Here is a 15,801-nt window from a genome sequence, read left to right as displayed (position 1 = left end):
TTTTATATAGTGTAAAATTAAAATTTTAATTGGCTATAGCTCTGGAACCAATGAAATTAAGTACCACTTATGATATACCGTTGAAAAGCTCTTAATTAGGGCTTATTACTGCAGTTAAGAAAAAGTTCAAAATCTAAATTTTTTGGATTTTGGGCTTTTTTTGGACACTTTTGGTTCAGTTGATTGCAATCAAAAGGGGAGGTGCACAACTAGATGTTACAACAGCCCTAAATCCAAAATTTCAACATCCCATGGCTAATCGCTTTTGAGTTATGCAAGATACATACTTGATACATAGATACATACATACATATGAGATCTGTAAATAAAGTAATGAAACTGGTTCAGAAAATTTCTTATTTACAATTCAATTATACATGGACTCTAGACCTTTGAAATAGTCCCTTGGGAAGCCATGCAACACTTCAAATGTTTTCCCACTCTTCATAGCATTGTTGGAACTCAGAAACCGGAATATTCTTCAGATATTGTCAATATTAATGGTCTTCCACAACGTGGATCGTCCGCAACTGATTCCCAGCCAACTGAAAATGCTTTAAACCACCTAAAAACTTGAGCTCATGACAGAGTGTCATCTCCATACACCCTATTCAATTTTTAAAAAGTTTCACTAGCATTTTCACAGAGTTTAACACAAAACTTGATCGCACAATGTTGCTCATAATTAGTATCACTCATTTTTATAACAAAAACTCATTTCACAAAAAGTTTGTTTACATCTCATGTGGCAACAATAAATTCAAAATATTAATACCTAATATAAATCAGCTGTTCATACAACCATATGTTTACTAGTAACTTTACAGTGTTGCCACTTTAGCCGCCAAAAAAAAAACTAGTTTCATTACTCTTTTTACAGACCTCATGCATACATACGTAAAGACGTTACGCCAAAACTAGTCAAAATGTATATATCTGTTGAAATCTGGAAACCGAAATTTTTTGCAATCACAACACTAACTTTACTTTGTACAAGGAAGTAAAAAAGAATAAAATTTTGATCTCATTTGACTCTCTTGACAACAATTAACAATAATATTTTTAATAATGGCATAACCTTAAAAACTGATAAAAAATAAATTATAAAAAAAAAATCAAAAAACTTTTATATTCTTAAGGTCAGCTCCCACAGAACTTCGTTTTTTTTTTTTAAAGTTCCCATGTCATCTACATTAATACTAGATACACTTGTACTTTCAACCTTGAAAATTAAACTTATAAAAAAAAAATGTTTTAAATATGGAACCCATTTAGCCCCCTGTTTTTTGGCATTAGAAGTAAAAAATAAAAATTGCCCCCTTATCCAATGAGGTAAAAAGTGTGGGGGGAAGTGAGTATATATATATATATATATATATATATCATTTATATATACATTTATATATATATAAATATCTTGATTAACAAGTTTTCAAGATATGAGGTAAAAACAGTTTAGAAATAATGTTGAATCTGATTGAGTAAACACTTTATACTTTAAAAAAATTAAAACATTAATTGTACTACTAAAGCTTAATTTGCTACAACTACTATACACAATTAAAAAACGGAAGAACTACCTCTCCCCCTTATTTTACATTTTTCGCCAAATTTAATTCTACCAAAGCCTGTATAGAAATTTTTGGCGCCATTTTTGAAGAATTTATGTTGAGCCAGTCCAGGAATATTAATCAAATTACAGCCCAAAATACATACATACATCTTGAAAAATCTTTTAACTCTTTTGTTTTAAATATTTTTCTAACTTTTGTGTTTTTGGACTACGGAAAATATTGAAAAGTCAACATCTTTCAAAAACCATTAATACCCAAAATCTTTCCCAACATTATACTTTCCCTTATAGGTATGCTGCTGCAGCAACAACAGAGCCTGGAAAAGTACAAAGCATATCAGATGAATAAAAAGTGAATTTTACCTTATTGTTGAAAGAAAATGTGCTATTTTCTTTCCACAGTTTTAACCAAAACATTTAAGAAGCAATCTCTTCTGTGGTTACCCAAACTATAGATACTATGGTTTGACCAAAAAAAAAAATTCATAACACATCCCTCAGCAAAAAAAAAAAAAAGATCCTCTTACAAGTGTTCTGCAATCCCAAACACATGTATGTGACCATACCTGGAACCGAGGTAGGCTGTAAATTCTATGCCAGACATTAAAACAACTTTGAAGAAGTGTGTGTTATATTTTAAGATCTTCAGAGCTGATAATTCTGCAACATGACAATGCTCTACTACACATATACTCATCCACCAAGGCTCATATGAAATTTGAACCTATTCCACATCTTCTAGTTCATTGATTCTCAAACGTTTTCACCCACCGCCCACATTGAGAATCAAAATTCTAGCAACCCAAAATTTTTGAACTTACCATCTGTTAAAAATAATAATTGCAATTGCTGTTTTTAAATGTGTCATATCCTATTTCTGAGTTGAAACTTACATTTTAAATGAGAGCAATTAAAACGTATATTTAGTTTACTCAAGTTTCTCGCGACTAAATGTTGGCAATGAATGATGCAATGTACAGCAAGTACATCTGGAACTTTATTTTTTAAGTTCACTATGAAGCCTTTGTGATGTCCTGTCACAGCCATAGCGCCATCAGTAGCAATTGACATTTAAAAGAATTTCCTTTTTATTACAAAACGTTTTAGGTGTATTATATATGGTTTCTCTCTTTCCATCTGACTATATATTTCTAGCAAATAATAATTCTTAACATTTTCTCATCTTAGATAAACCTCACATATAACAACAACAAGCTCCTTTGTGATGCCCTGTCACAGCTGGAGTACCGTCAGTAGCAATTGACATAATATTCTTCTAAAAAATTTCCTTTTCATCACAAAACGTTTTGAGTGTATTATATATGGTTTCTCTCTTTGCATCTGTCTCTGTATGAATTAAACAACCAATTTGTCCAATCCTCTATATATATATATATATATATATAAAATTCATTTATTTTTTTCACGGGTGATTATTATTGGATCCTTTTAAGTATTTATGATATATAGTGCGACATCAAACTGATTAAAAAATTCTCTTTTACGGAAACAATATTAATTACATTTTTAAAAAACCCTGAAAGTTAAGGGTTTTAATAACTGTTTTTTTCCTAGTAATTTCCATATTAATGCTTATGAATAAATATTTCAAAAGTTTTTACAAAATATGACCTAGAGGAAATTAGTTACGCAGCGAAAAGATTAAATTTACACACACACACACACATGCATGCACACACTGTATATGAGAAATATTAATCAATAAATAAACATTTTAAGTATGGTTTCTGTGATATCTTATAATGCAACCTATAACTTAAACTTTAAGACCAGCAGGATTTTTAATTAAAAAAATTATAAAACTGCTTTACCATTGGGAGAAATATAAATGATGACTACATGGAAAAATGTTTAAGCAAATAAAATATATTTTTACGCCATATTTGTTTTATTTGACTATCTTTTTTCACTTGTGCATTACATCATCTATCTGAATAATTATATATTTTTTTCATGGGTGATTATTATTGGATCCTTTTAAGTATTTATGATACATAGTGTGATATCAAACGATTAAAAAATTCTCTTTTATGGAAACAATATTAATTACATTTTTAAAAAACCCTGAAAGTTAAGGGTTTTAGTAACTGCTTTTTTCCCCAGTAATTTCCATATTAATGCTTACGAACAAATATCTCAAATGTTTTTATGAAATATGACCTAGTGCAAATTAGTTACGCAGCAAAAAGATTAAATTTACAGTGTGTGTGTGTGTGTAAATTAAATTTTTATAAATGTATACACTATATGAGAAATATTAAATAATAAATAAACATTTTAAGTATGACTTCTGTGATATCTTATAATGCAACCAATGACAATGGCCAATTAAAAATTATAATGAGCCTTTTTTTTAGAATATAAAAAATCATTAAATCAATTACTGTTTAAATGCATTTTTAAACTATAATTTATTTTAATTACATAATAGATAGTAACTGGCTGTATTGAATGTAATTATGAAGTATATCTATTATCTTACTTACTGAAATAATAACTGTAAGATTATTACTTGGTAAGTTACTGATAATGTGTAACTAATTTGCAAATATTAATTATCAGTAATAATAATAACAGTACTAAAGAGATCATTTTTAATCAAACTTTAACAAGCACATTAGTACAGTACTTTTAATGAAAAATTTCAGCTACAAAATAAACACTAGAAATAAAATTTTCCTAGATAATTTTTAATTTTTTTCACCTTTTATGTTATTAAATAAATGCTAGGAAAAAATTTATAAATATTTTGAAAAAAATAAATAGAAATCGACTGAATTAGTTTTATTGACAGTTCTCAGTATGAACATAATAAATAGTTTCACTTACCTATTTTATCTTTTTTATTTCTTTTCTTTTATTCCCACTAATTTTTCATTCTGCTTGAGTGTTCTTGCTTTTGCTGGGTCAATTCTGTTCTTATTCGTTTCTTTTAAATCCTTTACATGAGTTTTTCTTTAAATTTCTGTGATTTCATGTGTTTCTGTCTCTGCTTTTTTTTAAATCTTCTTTGACCTGTTTGAATCACATGGAAGTGCTCTTTCAGGTGTTTCCTCAATTAAAGATTTCCTTGGTTAATTTGTTTTCATCCATTCTCATAAAGTGTCCATAGAAGACAAGTTTGCATTTCCTAATCGTATGTAATAGTTTGTCTGTCTACCGTCTGAAAAAATTTCATTATTTTTTTATAATTTCCAAACATCTTCTGCTTTTCTGGATCCAAGCATTTTCTCTGTATTTTCCTTTGTGTTTTCAAATGTGTTTACTTCTTCCTTGTCTAAAGTTGTGCATTTAGTCATCACATATCAGGTCTTGCCACTGATGTCTAATGCCTTAGCTCCCTCCCCCTTAGATTTAGATTCAATTTTTATTACATATATTCTTGGTTGTTCATTAAGGTTTTGTGAGAGTTATGTTCTCGATTTTGATTTCTTTAAATAGCCTATTGGGCTGTATAACTTTTCAGGTACTTAAAGCGGCTAGTTCTCTTGATGTTGCTGTACCTTGTGCTAGATGTTTGGTTCATATTTTATGAGCTCTGTTTCTTCAAAAGATATCATAGGTCAACTTTTCTAATCGGTTCCTTCAATGTGTTAATCTGTTCTTTGGCTGTTTTTAAATCTTCTTTTAAGATGGCCAAATTGTCTATAAATGCCAAACAATCTATCGAGAGGGTCCTGTTCTCCTATTCTCTTAAAGAGGGTTTTTTGAAACTTATCTTACTTTTTTAATTTTCTTTTCTTTGTGCTGTTTTCACCATTTAGTACTGCATCAAACAAAAAGGGCGATAATCCGTCTCTTTGACTTTCTACTGTTTGAATTTTCAATACTTCATACGGTTTGCTTTAGAACTTTATTTTGGATTTTGTTCCTGTAAGTGTTTATTTTATAAGATTAATGACTGTCATAGTTACATTTTAAGATATGAAATTACAGATGAAAACAACTGTGAATGACTTGCCAAGCAATTAATTTTACCTAGGCTTCAAAAAGTTACATTTTAATAAATAATAAATAAATAATTTGAAAAAATGTTTATTGTATTTTAAATGTTTCTTTTTAATGTTATATTTTTATTTAGAATGTGGATGGGCTTACAAACAACACACTGGTTGTATGAAAAGTGGGCAAAATAAAATCAACTGTTAAAGAAATTATGCTTCCTTTAAAAACTATAATTGCAAAAAAAAAATTGAGTGCAGCAAACTTTCTAGGCAAATGAACATAGATATGACTCGTAATTTCCCCTTCATTTCTCCAACACTTTTAGATCCTGACTTCTGATTTAACTGAATAATAGACATGATTTTCCTGACTGATTTAACAGCACTAATAGATATAATCATGTCAAATTACAATATTTTTGGTCCAACCAAATTTGTGCTATTACCGTAATAAATAAACACCAACAACAATAATTGCAAGCAAACATAATTACCACCCATTTTTTATGTTCTCTTGTATCCAAAAAGCAGAAAGGAGATTTTTGAAATGATTACCTTGTTTTCCTTTTATTGAAGTACATGCTACACTATAACATTTTAACACGACTTGAGAGAAGTATTATTATTCTAGTTTTTAGTATGTTTTTCAATTTCTTGAGTTGTTATTTGATCCAAAATTTGTTTAGGTCTATAAAAATGGTGATTTTTTTAACTGTAGTTACTGTACAAACAACTTCCAATTAGTGACATAAGGAGGTGTGAATTTGCAACAGATATTCTTAATCTACTTGCTAAATAATTTTTTTGTCGGTGACGAATTCACTTTTTATGTTTCTAAGCAAGACTAAAAACATAATATCAGGATTTAAGACACAAAAATATACAAATTTATTATATATGGCTGCAATTTCCTGAAGTCAAATTTGATGTGCTCTTGGGTAAGGCTGAGTAATCATACTACATTGTTTAGCAAATTCACCTATATACACATCTCACAGTTATTTTTAACATTGTTAATTGTTTGCATTTCCAGGACACAGACGTTAATCTCATTTTTTAACAAATTGCAACAGAAATTGGATTATTGCATTGATTCATGAATAACATCTCATGGAGTTTACAATGAATGCCATTGACTATAAAATATTTATTTTTTTTTTTTTTTGCAACTTGGCACTTGTTTTATTATCTCAGTAATTTTTCCTTTCAAAGTTAAACTAATTTAAAACTATATTACGGCATTATAGGCAGATGAACCAATAATTTATTAATGAAAAGTTTCAGATTATTCTCAGAACATTATTTTGTTCACTGCATACATATACCAGAACCTCTCTACTGTCTATTGTCATTTTTTTCAATTCATATATTACGATGTATAGAATAGTATAGAAAGAATCAAGCCCTGAATTTTATTCATATATACACACACAATGGTGTCTTGCATGATAACATCTTAATAACACAATAATCCATAAATTATTATGGCTGCTATTTCTAAAGAGGAAGCTTTTAAGTAGATTTCGTAAGAAAGCTACCTATTGTAATGGGTACCATGATTCAACTTCTGGAAAATTTCAACATATCTTCAAATTTCACATTCCCCAGACCCCAAAACCACCGTCAGTTCAAAAGTTTATATATATATATATATATATTACTTTCTTGTGGACATGATCACTGCTATAATTTTGTGCCAATCACTTTCAAATTGAAACATAACATATAATGACCCAAAATCTCGATCACAATCATTAATGGGCAAAATTGGACCATAATGGAAATAGTGGGCTTTTTAAAAAAAAAACAAAATATCACTATAACTTTCTTATTAACTAAAATATCAAATTCATTTAAATTCCTACTATTCTTTGGATAAGAGCCTAAAGCTTACATAAATAAAGATTTTTGATATCATCAACCATTGGCCCATGGGGTAGAAAAAATGGAGTTTCAAAGACAAAAAAAAAATCATGTACCTCCCTTAACAGGCAAGTATCGAATCAGTCTAAAGTGGTTTTTAATCCTCTAAACATTACCTAAAACTTTTGTCCAAAACAATTTTTGATATGACCAACCCTTACGGCAAGGGATGATCAAAATGTTGCTGGAACTGTAAAAAGATGGAGCTTGTTATATGCTAAACATGTGAAACTTTTTTCACATGTAACCATTGTTGTATTGAGTAAATTTGAAGTTTTTCATAACTTTAAAATAGAAATCTTCTTTATTCCCTACTTAGCAATGGTGACATCTACTTCCGCCTTCCAGAGTGCCGAAAGGGATTTTTTATATACTCAAATTAACCAAACAAAATTTTGTTACTAATCATCCAGCAACATTTCAAAATAAAGTGCGACAAATGGCCACCAGCAAGATAATATTGACCCACCGGGTTGGTCTAGTGGTGAACACATCTTCCTAAATCAGCTGATTCAGAACTTGAAAATTCCAGCATTCAAGTCCTAGTAAAGCCAGTTATTTTTACACCGATTTTAATACTAGATCGTGGATACCGGTGTTCTTTGGTGGTTGGGTTTTAATTAACCACACATCTCAGGAACGGTCGAACTGAGACTGTACAAGACTACACTTCATTTACACTCATACATATCATCCTCATTCATCCTCTGAAGTATTATCTGAACGGTAGTTACTGGAGGCTAAACAGGAAAAAGAAAAGCAAGATAATCCATCTCTGACTAAAAAATGAAATAGAAAATAAAGAGAAAATTCTAGAAATTGTTGAAAATGACGCCTAAAAAATTATAAAGTTTAAGTAAAGATGGTAAAGTCTGATGTAAAAATTTCTCTCTGGACATCCAGCAACATGTTGACAAAGATAGTTTCTTTCATCATTTAATCTTTGGTGATAAGTGTACATTTCATATTAGTAGAAAAGTCAATAGACAAGAATATGGTGTGAACAGAAAATCCCCAGAAAAAACTGTGCAACATTACACGATTTGCCTAAAATGAATATGTTTTGTCCTATTCCCTGTGAAAAGGGAATAGACCATTCTATTTTTAAAAAATGCACAATAACTGCAGGAATTTCTGCCTACATGTTAAGCAATATAAAAGTCATATAAAATATGGCTAATTCGAGGAAAATACTGAGAAGTTCTTCCTAGTAAACAATAAAGCTCTGCCTTATTGGAACATATCGTTTGAAATTATCTGAAAAACACTGGAATGGCCATGTGACTGATGAAAGTACGGTGCTGATTCATCAACCACCAAGAAATCCAGACTTAGTGCCTTGAGACTATTTTTTGTAGTTTTTTATAAAAATAACGTTTTTGTCCCTTCCTTTCCTGCTGATATAGACGATTAAAAACAATCGCACATGATGATGCTAGTGTTGGATGTTACTGTGCTGATATCTGTCACGTAATTCACAGTACACAATTAGAACATTTATAAAGGGTGTCCCATATAAAACGCAACCCATCAATCACTCATCCATGAAATTTCAAAAGTCAAGCTTACTCCCTTACTTGTTACTGAAATGGACTCGTCCAACATCTGAACATCTTGACGATGCAGTAGAACACTACCGATAGTAACAACAATGCAATCATAACATTCAGTGTATTGCTAGAGACAAGATGGTGTTTTCCCTAGATGAACGTGTTTTCATTGTTGAGTTGTACTTCAACGAAATCAGTGGTTGCAGTGCAAGATTTGTTTCGCCATAAGTACCCAGATAAACCAGCTCCTAACAAAACATCAGTATTAAGGTTAGTTGCAAATTTAGAGAGACTGGTCTGCGTCAGTGTTGAATACAGATACAGTCGCTGAAATCAAAGACCGATTACTCGCCTCGCCAAATAAATCGATCAGACGTTTGTCAGCTGAAATTAATTTGTCTAAATCAACCGTTCATCGGGCGACCAAACGATTACGATTACGACCTTATCGCATTCAAACGGTTCATCGACTTCTTGAGCCCGACAAAGAAAACGGCTACAATATTGTCAACAGTTCCGTCGATTTCTGCGCGAGGGAATTAATGTTACGGATTCGTTTTTTTTTCACAGATGAGGCACGGTTTCATTTGGATGGCTACGTAAACAGCCAAAACGGTAGAATTTGGAGTGCTGAAAATCCCACATTTATCACGAAAAACAATTACACCCGCAGAAGTTGGGCATGTGGTGCGCGATATCGCGGGAGAAAATAATCAGTCCTATTTTTTCAAGTACTCCATTAATGCAAAACGATATCAGGATATTTTATTTTAGTTCATCGCACTCTCGGAAGAGGAAGACAGACACTGCCGGCTATAACATGACGGTGCGACATCGCACTACGCAGGTTCAACTTCTGATTTCGTTGAGGAATTCTTTGGTAATCGTGTTATCGGTCAAGGCTTGTGGCCACCAAGATCTCCAGATTTGACTACGGCGGATTTTTTTCTATGGGGTTACCTCAAAGAAAAAGCCTACAACAACAATTCACGAACACTTGAACAATTGAAAGTCAATATTGAACAAGCTGTATTAAATATGCGGCCACAAACTTTGAAAAAAGTTGCAAGAAACGCTGTAAAAAGAATTGAAGCTTGTATTCAAGAAGATGGCGGCCACCATTTACTCTAAATGTAAGGTAATGGATGGTAATAATAAAAATTACATTTACATTTACACATGCCTTTTTATTATTTCAATACCTACCAATATAAGGTTGGGTTGCGTTTTATATGGGACACCTGTAGATGCAAGCTTTAAAAACTTTCCTGAAAAATCATCAAAAGATAACAATCTCTATCATTGAAAAATGAATTTTTTTATAAACCAATGAGTGTCATTTCTATTTGTAATCACACTGTATGAAATAAGTGAACACCACATTTTCCTTTATATATAATAGTTGTCACCTAGCTTTCTTTAATTTTTTTTTACGTATTAATCAAATAGAAATACATAAAAATTGGCTAAATAAACCAGAAATTTAAACAAAAATTTCATATAAAATGGATTTTTTTTAATAAAGAATTTGGTACTTACGTATTAACGCCACTGCAGCTACAGCTTTATTTAAAAACAAAGTAGACAATCGGATTTCGGTGGAAAATGGGCTGATAGAGTTTAACATATTTTATTTTTATTTATTTAATAAATATAATTTAACCAAACTTAACCTACGCTCGCTTCGCTTGCTAACCTTGACTAATTAACACCGAATTTTTTGAGTAATTAACACCATAAAATTACGGTGTTAATTAGTCAAGGTTAGCGAGCGTAGGTTAAGTAATATATATATAATAAATAAATATAAATAACCATTTCTTAAAATTAATTAAGACTCAATAAAATAAATACTCAATTTTAAATAAAACTGTAGCTGCGGTGCCGTTAATACGTAAGAACCAAGAATTTTCTTATTAAATGTTCTATTGGATAATTTTCAGAAGTATGTATATTAACTTACTTGTTCAAATCGACTTCATATGTCTGTAACCTTGGCTTTTCATTGGGAACATCAGGATTCCATCGATAAATGGCAAATTTTTTTAATCTAGGTTTCTTGGCTTCACATACTGCTGCTGCAGTCGCCATGCACCTCTTGTTGAACCATGATGCCTAAAAAATCAAATCGAAGTAATGTTTATTCATAAATTAAATTATCTTACAAATATGCTTATTAAACTTAAGAAAATAGATCAATAAAAATTTTCTAGTACAATTTACGAGTACTCGTAATACTTTTACTAATCTTTTCTAATTACATTTCTTATTAAGAACGAAGATTTTTTTTAACTTCTGTATGAAAAAATCAGTAATCTATGATTGAGGCATAGATTTTTCCTCATTCCATTAAAACATTAAGAGCTACCCGACTTTTTTAAAGCGACAGAAATTATGAAAATCACAAAGTTAAGATCGTGACTTGAAAAAAGATCAAAAACTTTGCATCAAAAGTAAAATCTTCTTAACAGTACTGGGAAATATGTGCTCATCATGAATAAAAGATAATCCTATCATTAGGATCTCATTTAACCATTCTAAATGGCTAACCTCAGTTTTGAAGCGTTTCACATTACAGCTTTTGTTGTGATTATTCCTCATGACTTCATAAATCTATCAAATGATACCTTTGGAATCCTAAAAACTGCAGTCATGATCTTCCAAACTGATTCAGTAGATTGCACGGTTCACTTGATATTTTCATACTTTGATGAACTAAAATAGCTATACTAAAAGAAATGTTCTTTTGACTTGTAAGATATTCAATTATTGAAATAAGAAAGATTTTGCCCCTTATTCTCTCCTGTAATTTAAAAAAAAAAAATGAAAATTCAAGTTCTATCCTTTTTTTATACACATCTTGTACCATGTTTTATCTGGAATATCCATATGCATCTGGGGATGGATGAAAAATATTGTATACACAACAAAAATACATTCTCGTGAGGAATTAATTGTCCACATTAATGAATGTGGCTAATCAACTTAAGGACAGGCCCAAAGAACTAAAATGAGCAACAAAAGCAGTACAGACCGTGCCAAGAAATGTGTTGAAAATTGTGGACTCATTTTTGAACGTTTATTATATACATATAATGAACTTTGGTCTAGTGTACGCTTTCTAAATAAAATTCAAATTTCTCTCATTTTTCTTTGTTTTATTCAACATATCTTGAACCATTTTGTTCAGAATTAAATTCTCTACAAGTTTTGTTTAAAATTTTATGTATTTATTACTCATTTAAGAAGTTACTGTATGTCAAACATAAAAAAACATGACTTTTACTCTAGATCTCTCAAAAATTACTGCACATATGGTTCCGAGATCAATTTTATTAGATTTTTCAGGTTAAAAACCGTACGAAATCACCAATTCTAGCCCTTAATTAAACCTAAAAATTTCAGTATGACCTCATTTCAATGGAGTGGCCGAAATAGAGTGAAATCTTTCACTAGACATAACGCGAAAGAAAGCATTTTAGGACATATGTTTATATATACTTTTTCTATTATTTTCCTGAGTAGAATAGGTTATGAAAGTCCCAGGAGAGCTTTGTGTTTACACCCCTTTGTAGACTCTGTGTGTGTGCACGCACATGTATAAACACAGACAATTAAGAAATGGGATTGAATTTTACCAGCATGACATGGCAATCCATCATCATGCATAAACACACCATCTTTACCCTTGATCATCCTGCCATTACGAGTCCAAGTGACACACTGCTAAGACCATTCGGTCTCAAGTATCGGCATACGTGAAGAGGTGTAGATAAATTTAAATTTTATACGAAAGTTCTTACTTCTGAGTAAGCAGAGTAATATTACATAAATTAAGCCATTCGATTGAGATCATCCTTACTATTAACATTATGTAAAAGTACAAATTTCTTATCGCAATAAAAGAAATTCCTGCTTCCATTTTCATTTACTCAATTAATTTATTTTGAACGGTCTGTCTTAATTAATACCTGGAGATTCAGATACCAAAACTGCCTCTTCCCCAAATAAAAACCCGATAAAACTCTGTCTTTGTTCCAAAAGATAATTGCAATAATTTTCACGGTAATACAATCTGCTGACACTTTTTTGGTTTTATTGTTGAGCAAGAATAGCTGCCTACAATTCCATTACTGAGATTTACCTATATTAATATGTGAAACCCAATTTCATTGTCTGCAACAATTTTTTCTGACCGTTAATATTTGTTTAACAGCAATACCATCGGTTGCATCTGACACTGTCTTAAGAGAAGTTTAGGGATCCAAAGCCTAAAATACTAATAATAACATACGATTTCTGTGATCACTTTATTAAAAACAAAGTATGAAATTTGTGTAGACAAATTACCAATTATCTGCAACCATATTGTCAATGTTCTTAAATAATTCACCGTTCACGACAAGCTGGCCGTTTCTTTCTTTATCATGGATATTAGTCGACTATAATTTAATATACTATTTGTCTCTTACCATACCTCTTACGCTACCTTCACTCAAACAATTTCTTATACTTTCTCTCATACATATAAACTTTCTGAAATTATCAAAGACTTCAAATCTTCTATAGTTTTTGATTTATATGAACCTAATTACTGAACGTACAGCGACTATTCAAATTCTAAATCATAACCCACATAACAGCTACATAGACCTATTTTTATCACAGATATATATGCCATGAAACCTCATACACTGCTGCGGTAATATGGCATCACTAGCCCTGTTCTTCACAATCTACGTTTAAAACATCAAGTTTCTTCCAGATAGCCCTCGCATTTATTTACATTATCAATATATTATTGCACTTAAGATGTGATGAACACAATTAGATTTCTAGATATGCATAGACCGACAAACAATACCCTCATTCAGCTCACCACAGACTCTTGATTATAAAATGAGCAACATTACTTCAAGAGAAAGCAGAACTTTTATTAATTATGTTGGTATTTTAGGCATTTCAAATGTCACAGCCATAAGAAAAAAGCAAGACAGTTAATGTAAAACAACAAATTTAATTCTTCACCATCAAGAAAAATGCATTACATACACATTATATAAATATAAAACATGCATCAATTACAAAAAGTTTGCTTATAAAAAAAACTTTTTTTTAATCTCTTTTGGTATACTTAGGAAAAGAGAAAATTAACTTTCAAAATGAATTAATTAAGTAGCAGCAGAAGAATAAATATTGACACCACTGTAAATAGTTATGTACATTGTGTGTTGTGTACATGTGTGGGAGGGGGGTATTATGCATAAAATATGAACAAGAAATGAGTATTTACATAAAAGTAAATAAATAATATCAACAGACACCACACCAGCATTAATACTTAACATTATTAAAACTATAAATTAAGAGAGACTAAACAAAGCAGTGCAGTGACAATAGAACAGCTAATATGAAATTCTAAAACCAGCCTAGACTGCATTAAAAAACTACTCCAATACGTATATTTAAGCAAAACCATGATTTTTTTAAATTTAAAAGCTGAATCTATAAAAAAAAATTGTAAACAAAGAACATTTACAAAAAAAAAGCATTACTTAAATCTAAAACTAAATGTCCATTCTGATTAATAAATAATTATCATTAGTAGATATGAGAAAATAGTTTATAAAAAAGTAATAATTCAGGAAATAAATGAGTGCAAGATGATTTTTTCATTTAGAGCATGCACAGTGCATTGACAATTTTTCCAATGGGATGGCCAACATTATTTTTAAATGGAGATCACAATTTTTACATTTTTTGATAAAATTCTAAAACATTTTTATTTTTTGACTCCTGAACACAAATCTTCAGGAGTTACAATACCTCATCTCCAATCATATCTATTTGCAATACGTATCGTAAAAGTTGAATCTAAGTCAATAGAGTTATAATATTACTTTTTTGTTATTTGTTTCAATGGAGTTGTATTTTCATATTTCATTATTTTGGTTACCTTAAAAATTGTACACTTTTTCTTTAAAAAAATAAAATAAAAACACTGACAAAACAGTAATGTTTTACTTCAATTTATTGAATCAAATTATTAATTTATTATTTTTCATTACAATTTACAGACAAACTATTTCTTATTACAATTTATCGAAACTAATTTTATTACTTTACACAACACCAAAAAAAAAAAAAAAAAAAAAAAATGGCAAATTATCTTTTATTACAATTTAGAAAACAATAATATAACTTAAAATACATAAAATAAAATAAAAAATTAATTCAATATTGAACGATTATTTTTACCATCAAGTGCAATTTATGAAATTAAAATCCCAACCATCCTAGAAAAATTAGGTAAATTTTACTTTTCAAAAAGTCAAGTTATAAAATGTAACATACTGTGTCAATAAGTACAATACACTTGATTGTAGATTAATTTAACGCCTAAAGAATCTGACTTTTAATATAAATGATTATCTTGCTTGCATTTATTATTATATAAGCGATGGTTAGGTGTTGATTAGGATGTGAGTACTGCAAATAATATCTTTGTGAAGTTTTTCCATCAAGCATGTCTATTAACATCTATAAACTATCAAATTACGATACAACGTGGTTACCTCTGAAAAACATTTCAATAAAACTCACTCCTTTACAATCTATGATGGCAACCGGACAATGAAATTTCACATCAAAGAGTGTTTTACATTCACTTTTTGTAATACATAAATTCAGTATATTTATGTATTACATTTTTTCCCTGGGAGAAAAACGTTTTAACATTATCACTGCCTGGACACAATGTATTGGTTGTAATTAAATAAATTTAAAATTC

At 30.0% G+C, this 15,801-nt stretch overlaps 1 protein-coding gene across 1 annotated transcript in view; it reads right to left on the bottom strand.

Moving 5' to 3' along the window:
• Positions 1-15,801, bottom strand: part of LOC142334074 (succinate dehydrogenase [ubiquinone] iron-sulfur subunit, mitochondrial-like) — a 49,364-nt gene that overhangs the window by 20,407 nt on the left and 13,156 nt on the right. Inside the window, exon 2 of the mRNA XM_075381747.1 lies at positions 10,975-11,126. Within this exon, the coding sequence (XP_075237862.1) occupies positions 10,975-11,126 (152 nt within the window). The remainder of the gene's footprint in view (positions 1-10,974; positions 11,127-15,801) is intronic.

Source organism: Lycorma delicatula, chromosome 13 (assembly GCF_047948215.1).
Source record: "Lycorma delicatula isolate Av1 chromosome 13, ASM4794821v1, whole genome shotgun sequence".
Taxonomy (NCBI): Eukaryota; Metazoa; Arthropoda; class Insecta; order Hemiptera; family Fulgoridae; genus Lycorma; species Lycorma delicatula.
The sequence above is the reverse complement of the archived record's forward strand: the minus strand, read 5'-3'. Positions and strand labels throughout refer to the sequence as shown.